Here is a 7,085-nt window from a genome sequence, read left to right as displayed (position 1 = left end):
TTCATCTCACCTACTTTCGTCATGTTGTCAGAAGGGACCATTCCCTGGAGAAGGATGTCATGCTTGGTAAAGTGGAGGGTCTGCATAAAAGGGAAGTCCCTCGACGAGATGCACTGACACAGTGGCTGCAATGATGGGTTCAGGTATAGCAAGGATTATGAAGCTGACATAGGACTGGGCAGTGTTTCATAGTGTTCCACGTAGGGTCATCATGCCTCGGAGCTGACCCGACAGCACCTAATGTCCTTACACTTGTAAGGACACCACTGGAAGAGGCAGCCAGGCACAAACGTAGAAACCAGGACTTGTCACCATCTCCTCCTTAATTGTCCCTGGGTGGTAAAACGGTTAATGTGATCAGCTGGTAACTGAAAAGTTGTAGGTTCAAGTCCACCCAGGGTCACCCTGGAAGACAGGCCTGGGGATTTACTTCTGAAAAAACAGCAACTGGGAACTCTGCGGAGCACAGCTCTCCTGCCACACACAGGGTCACCATGAGTCCAAACCCACTCGATGGCTAATGGCTTTGTTGTGTCTTTTTTTTTCACCTTACTCAGTCCAAAAACACTTGGCCCATATTGACTTAAAATAATTAGAGTATTTACTACCACAGGGAATATGCTCATCTCCATTCCCTTACTTGAAGGCAAGGGGATAATTACTGCAATGCATTCGTTTCCCCGCCTCCAGTGACATACTCTGAGCATCCCTCCTAGCACTCAGGGCGTGCTGGATCCTTCATTCTGAGTCCTGTATGCCCCAGCTTCTGCATCTGGCCCCCAAAAGCTGGAGGAATGGCACTTGAGAAAGGTGGGAGGGGGCTAGAGAGAATTCAACTTTATTCTTCCTGAAGCAAAAGCTTTCTCCACACCTTGGGAAAGATTTGAGTCAGCTACTACTGCCCCCCAGTGGCTGTGTGTGTGCACCACTCGTTCAAAGGAAGGCACCAAATGTAGGGTCAATCACTGGAAGGCAGACACACAGGGACAAATGGAGGTCTTCCTGAACCTGCAGTAATTCGATGATCGCTGGAAATAAATTGGGCACACTTCATACTTTATGTACCCAGCCACCCACCCAACCAGCCAGTAATATGTCTTTCCTTCCTTCCTTCCGTCCATCCATCCAACCACCCATCCTTCCATCCAATGATTCATCCTTCCTTCCATCCACCCTTTCCACCCTCCCTCCCTCCTTCCATCCATCCACCTATCCTTCCATCTCTCCTTCCTTCCCGTGGTCCATCCTTCCATCCTTCCTTCCATCTGTCCACCTCCAACAATTCTCTAGAAAGGATTAGGATGTATCCAAAATAAAATAATATGTAAAATATGGCAAGGTGGGCCAAAATAATATTTCTTAAACAGCAACTAGAAACATTATTTTCATGTGAAAATAAATGTCTAACACTAGTCTATGATTTCTTACACTACATGAAATACAGATCTTGTTTTCATGTAGATGATGCAGGAATAGGAAAGGAAACCATAAAAAAAATTTTGTTTGTGAGCTGCCAGAGTCAGCTCCAACTCATGGTGACTTTACAAATGAAACACTGAGTCATGTGCGTCGCCCTGACGAGCACCACCCGGCCCCATGTCACCCCCATGGGCACCACCTGGCCCCGCGTCACCCCCACAGGCACCGCCCGGCCCCATGTCACCCCCGCGGGCACCACCCGGCCCGTTTTACCCTCACAGGCAATGCCTGTCCCTGTGTCACCTTCATGGACATTAGCATGTTTGAATCCATTGTGGCAGCCACTGTGTTGATCCATCTCACTGAGGCTCTCCCTCATTTTTGCTGACCCTCTTTACCAGTCATGACGTCCTTCTCCAGAGAGTGGTTCCTTCCGATGATTTGTCCAAAGGATGTGAGACAAGAGCCTCGCCATCCTCCCTCCTAAGGGGCATTCTGGCTCTACTTCCTCCAAGACAGATATGTTCATTCTTCTGGCAGCTTATGGGATATCCAATATTCTTAACAAACACCACAATTTGAAAGGGTCACTTCTTCTCGGATGTTCCTTTTTCATTCTCCAGCTGCTGCATACATGTGACGCAACTGAAAGTTTCATGGCTTGGGTCAGGAACACCTGAGCCGACACCTTCACTTTTTAACATTTTAAGGAGTTCTTTTGCAGCAGGGTTGCCCAATGCAATGATCAGATTGGCAACAGCAACTCCAAAGGCTGATGAGAAGCTACACTTTAAAGTCGACCATTAATTATAAAAATTGTTTTTCAAGAAATGTTGCATAGACTCCTAGACATTTCCAAGTTCTTTTGTAACTCCCATTATGTCTGCCTTTCTAGTGAGGTATACAAGCCTAAAGAGAATCTTTCTTCTCCAGAGCACACCTTCAACCTCGTCAGGGTGCCGCCTGATTCGCAAATTGTGTATTAAATAAATGTCAACAAATTCCCACAATTGGCTTATTACTGTAACAACACACAAAGGAATAGATCTGGAGACTACACTGCTCTTTCAAACCACATCCTATTGTATTAGACACCAGCCCGGTGGGAACCACGTCCCACTGTATCAGAAACCAGCTCGGTGGGAACCACGTCCCACTGTATCAGAAACCAGCTCGGTGGTTCAAGAAAAAGCAGTGAGGAGGAGCTGCTGAAGAGCTCCTTTTATTTGAAAAGGAAGTCAGTAAACAGAGCAGATGGCACCTCAGATTAACTGGGGACCACATGGTTAATCCTTTCTTAGTAATGTTGTTGTTGTTGTTGCTGTTGTTGTTATGTGCCGTCGAGTCGGCCCCGACTCATAGCGACCCCTCCTGGGGTTTCTGAGGCAGTATCACTATGGAAGTAGGATTGCCCAACCTTCCTTCCGAGGAGCGGCTGGTGGGTTTGAACTGCCAGCCTTCTGGTTAGCAGTCAAGTGCTTTAGCCACTATGCTACCAGAGCTCCTTTTCTTATTAATACTGAACCAAAAATAAATAAATAAATAAATAGCCATTACCATCAAGTCGATTCAGACTCACAGCAACCCCCATTGAGTGGCTGGATTTGAACCGCTGATCTTCTGGTTATCAGTCAAATGCCTTAGGTACTGTGCCACCAGAGCTCCTTAATACTGATCCAGGATATGTAAATTGTGGAAAATTAGGAAACGCATGTAAGAAAAAAAATACACACTCCCTGCTCAAGGAACACCCAAAGTGCATTTCCTTCGGATCATTTCATGTTCTCAGAAAGAACTAGGTCCCTGGAGAGGAACACTGTGCTGGGTAAAGTAGAACCAAAAAACAAAACCAAACTCACTGCCATTGAGTCAGTTCTAACTCAGAGCAACCCCTCTTGGGTTTCTGAGGCGGTATCTCTATGGAAGTAGATCAGCCAACCTTCTTTCTGAGGAGTGGCTGATGGGTTTGAACCGCCAACCCTCTGGTTAGCAGTCAAATGCCTTAGGCACTACACCACAAAAGCTCCTTTTTCTGGGTAAAGTAGAGGGCCAGCAAAAAAAGGAAAGGCCCTCAACAAGGTAGACTGATACAGTGGCTGCCACAATGGGCTCAAGCTTAGCAAGGATTATGAGGAGGGCACATGACCAAGCAGTGTTTTATCCTATTGTACATGGGGTTGCTATGGACAGGAACTGATTTGACAGCACCTAACAACAACGAATATATACATATGTATACGTATGTATATATATAAATGTATGTGTGCATGTGTGTATACGTGTATACATGTAAGGAGCTCTGGTGGCATAGTGCCTAAGGTTGACAGTTCAAACCCACCAGTCACTTCACGGAAGGAAGACTGGGCAATCTACTTCCATAAAGATTTACCACCTTGGAAACCCAAAGGGGGTCACTATGAGTCAGAATTAACTCGATGGCAGTGAGTTTGGTTTTTAGGGTTTGGTATATGTGTGTGTACATGTGTACATGTGTGTACGTGTCTATGTGTGCATGTTTTCAGGAAGAAAATTACTGTTTCGGAATAGAAAAGAATGTGGCCTTTCTCTCTGAGGAGCTAAGCCAGCTAGACCTATACCATGGTATTCCTGAGTTAGGAACATGTAGTTCAGTAGCATCCTGAGTGCACACTAAACAGACAAACGCATCTCAACTGAAGTACTCCTGGTAGTCTACTTACAGCAGCTATGGAAGATGCAGTGGTCCACACCGGCCAGGGCAGGAGCCCCTCCACAGCCAGCTATCAGAGGGCAGCAGAATGTGGTACCAACTCAGCAGTGGCTGCACGCAGGTGTGGGAACAGCCTTCATGCAGCAGCGCGTCTGTGTGTCCTTCCGAGTGACTTTTAAAAGGTACAACTCTTGTTATGTTAGCTGCTTTAATTTAAAAGATGCTATTAAAATAATTCCAGACGCCTGTCTGCCAGCCAGAGCTGCCGGAAGCCAGCCTTCACAGACCGTCCCTTGGCGCCCTGAGCAACAACTCCTCAGAGGCACAAGCTGAGGCTTTGCTGCGCCTCCTTCTCTAGGGATTTGAACACAGGCTCCAAGTAGTCCCCTAGCACAAGTTTCTGCACCAGTAACCACCACTTCAGCGGGTCCCCTCCAGTGGGTGATTCATGGTTGCACTGACCTCCAGGCCGTCCACGTTGAACAAGGTGGACCGGAATGGAGGAGGGCAGCAGGGGGTGAAAAGGGGGTGGGGGGACAAGAGGGGCGAGTAGGCAGTCAGAGGGGGACCAGGGGGACGAGCAAGGAGTTGGAGGGAGTCGGAGGGGGCGCAGAGGGTGAGTAGGGAGCCAGAGGGAGCCGGAGGGGGCGCAGGGGAAGAGCAAGGAAGTCGCAGGGGAAAGTAGGTGGGACCAGCCGCCGCGGAACAGAAAGGGGCGCAGGGGGACTGGCCTGGGTACGGAAGGGCACACTAGGGGCGGCTGGAGAAGGAGGGCCGGTCCTGGAGGCGCAGGGAAGAGCAGAGGCGCAGTCGGGGTGGCGGAGGTGCGCGCAGGCCCGTGCAAGAAGCAGTCGGAGAACCGACCTCCTGCAGCCAGGCGCTCCCACCTCCCGGCGGGCTCCGGACCCGCGCGAGGAGCGGGGCGACGGGCAGGGACCTCCCCTGTGGGCCTGCCGTCCGCCTATCGCGGCCCTGGACCGCGGCGCCTGGCCTGGACCCCGATCCCGGGCTTTCAGCTCCGGACCTGGACCACGACTCAGACCGAGCTCCGGCCTCCGACTCCGAACCCAAGCCCTGGACCCTGGCCTCCGGACACTGACCTCCGGCCCCTAGCCTGGACGCCCGATAGTCGACCTCAGGACCCGACCTGGCCCTTGATCCCAGAGTCCAGCCCGAGACCTGGATTCCAACCGAAGACTCCCGCCGGCGAGCCTGGGCCTCCACCTCCCTGGTCAAACTCCGTTCCCGCCGCCGCGTCGCCAAGGTTACGAGCCCCGCCCCCGGCGCGTACGTTCAGGCCCAGCTCAACCTCTCGCGAGAGCCCGGAGAGCACCGCCCCCACTTCCTCTTCTCGCGAGAACCCGCAGGTCTCCCACTTCCGCTCTTCACTGGGCCCCGCGGCTAGGCTTGGAAGCTCCAGCCTCGCTCAGGGGGTCGCGGGGAGTGGCGGTGAGTCCAGGCCCCACACGCCCCGGAGGGGAGTCGGGGACGGCAGAGGCCCCGAGCCCCCGCCCCGTCCCGACTAAGCCGCGTCCTCAGGAGCCTGCCCCGCGCGCGCCTCGCCCCTCCCTCCACCCCGAGCTCTAAAATGTCGCCCGCTCATGAGGACGCCTTGTGAGCCCCTACCCGGCACCCACCATGGCGGCGCTCTGGGCGCGCACGCTACTGTTGCTCGTGGTGGCTCAGGCCGCGTCGGCTGCGCTGGGCGTTGAGGACGAAGTCCCGGAGGAGTGGCTGCTGCTGCACGTCGTGCAGGGCCAGATCGGCGCCGGCAACTATAGCTACCTGCGGCTGAACCATGAGGGCACCATCGTGCTGCGGCTGCACAGCCTGCGCGGCGACGCAGACCTGTACGTGTCCGACAGCACGCTGCACCCCAGCTTCGACCACTACGAGCTGCAGTCCGCCACCTGCGGCCAGGACGTCGTGTCGGTCCCCGCGCACTTCCAGCGCCCCGTGGGCATCGGCATCTACGGGCACCCGTCTCACCAGGAGAGCGAGTTCGAGATGAAGGTGTACTATGACCGGACAGTGGAGCCGTCCCCGTTCGGCGAGGGCGCCTACGCCCCGGACAGCACGGCTCCGGGCCAGCGGCGCGCACATGGCCCGGAGGACGCTGCGCAGGAGGAAGGCTCTGTTCTCTGGACCGTGCTGATTGGCATTCTTAAGCTGGTAGTTGAGATCCTCTTCTGAGGCGGCGGTCCTGCTCCTGAGGACCCCTGCCGCACCCGGGAAGCCGGTGGTGCTGGCTGCGAACCTTGCTACTTCGCCTGCTGGAAATTCGGGTTGCTTTTTCTAGCTGGGGGATGGAAAATCGAAGCCATACAGTGTTTTGTTACCTCAGTTTCTCAGAGAAGAGGAGAAGCAGCAAAGCAGCAAGCCCAGTACGTGTTTGAAAAACTCAAAGTTCCTATCAACAAATATACACCATAAAATGTTTAAACTCCATGGTGAGTGTCATCAGGTGACTACATAGAAGGTAACTGCAGTCATGCAGGTGTTCTGTAATCAGAACAGCAGCCTGTAGTCCACTTAGGCAGACCGGATATAAAAGACTGGAAGGGAAGTTCTGTCTTCTGGAGAACTGCTGAAGTCAAGTGTGAACTGTGAGCTGATGTACTTGTATACCCAGGTGTCTTCTTCTTGGCGTCTCCCAGCAGGCAGGTGTGAACGTTTGTCCCTGTGCCACCTGCAGTGAATGACAAGTCTTAATCTGGCCATACCAGATTTTAAGCCATCTGTAATCCATCATCTTGGGCTACCTATTAATGAACATTCTGAGTTAGTAAACACCATTGCCTCTCCCTGGTGGTGGCCAGAAACCTCAGTGCAGAGCAGCAAGCATCCAGACATGCTAGCAACTTCAGGCTAATGGAGGAAAGGTGAAGTATTTCAACTTCAGTTGCTAAATTAAATACTTCCACTGGATTTTTGTAGAGCTGACGTTCTAAGAAAGGAAATTATTCTAGAAGATGAG

At 52.3% G+C, this 7,085-nt stretch overlaps 1 protein-coding gene across 1 annotated transcript; it reads left to right on the top strand.

Moving 5' to 3' along the window:
- Nucleotides 1-5,746: 5,746 nt before the first annotated feature.
- Nucleotides 5,747-6,301, top strand: CUNH6orf120 (chromosome unknown C6orf120 homolog). The gene has a single exon (XM_007950483.1). The coding sequence runs from the start codon at nucleotides 5,747-5,749 to the stop codon at nucleotides 6,299-6,301; it is 555 nt and encodes a 184-aa protein (XP_007948674.1).
- The last annotated feature ends 784 nt before the right edge of the window (nucleotides 6,302-7,085 follow it).

This window comes from Orycteropus afer, unplaced genomic scaffold, assembly GCF_000298275.1.
Source record: "Orycteropus afer afer isolate SDZICR_OR568_19922 unplaced genomic scaffold, OryAfe1.0 scaffold00273, whole genome shotgun sequence".
In the NCBI taxonomy this organism is placed as follows: domain Eukaryota; kingdom Metazoa; phylum Chordata; class Mammalia; order Tubulidentata; family Orycteropodidae; genus Orycteropus; species Orycteropus afer.
This window is presented reverse-complemented; position numbering and strand designations above follow the sequence as displayed.

What these genes read in the sequence shown, in the direction of transcription:
- CUNH6orf120 (XM_007950483.1), top strand. Translation starts at nt 5,747, where the DNA reads ATGGCGGCGCTCTGGGCGCGCACGCTACTGTTGCTCGTGGTGGCTCAG.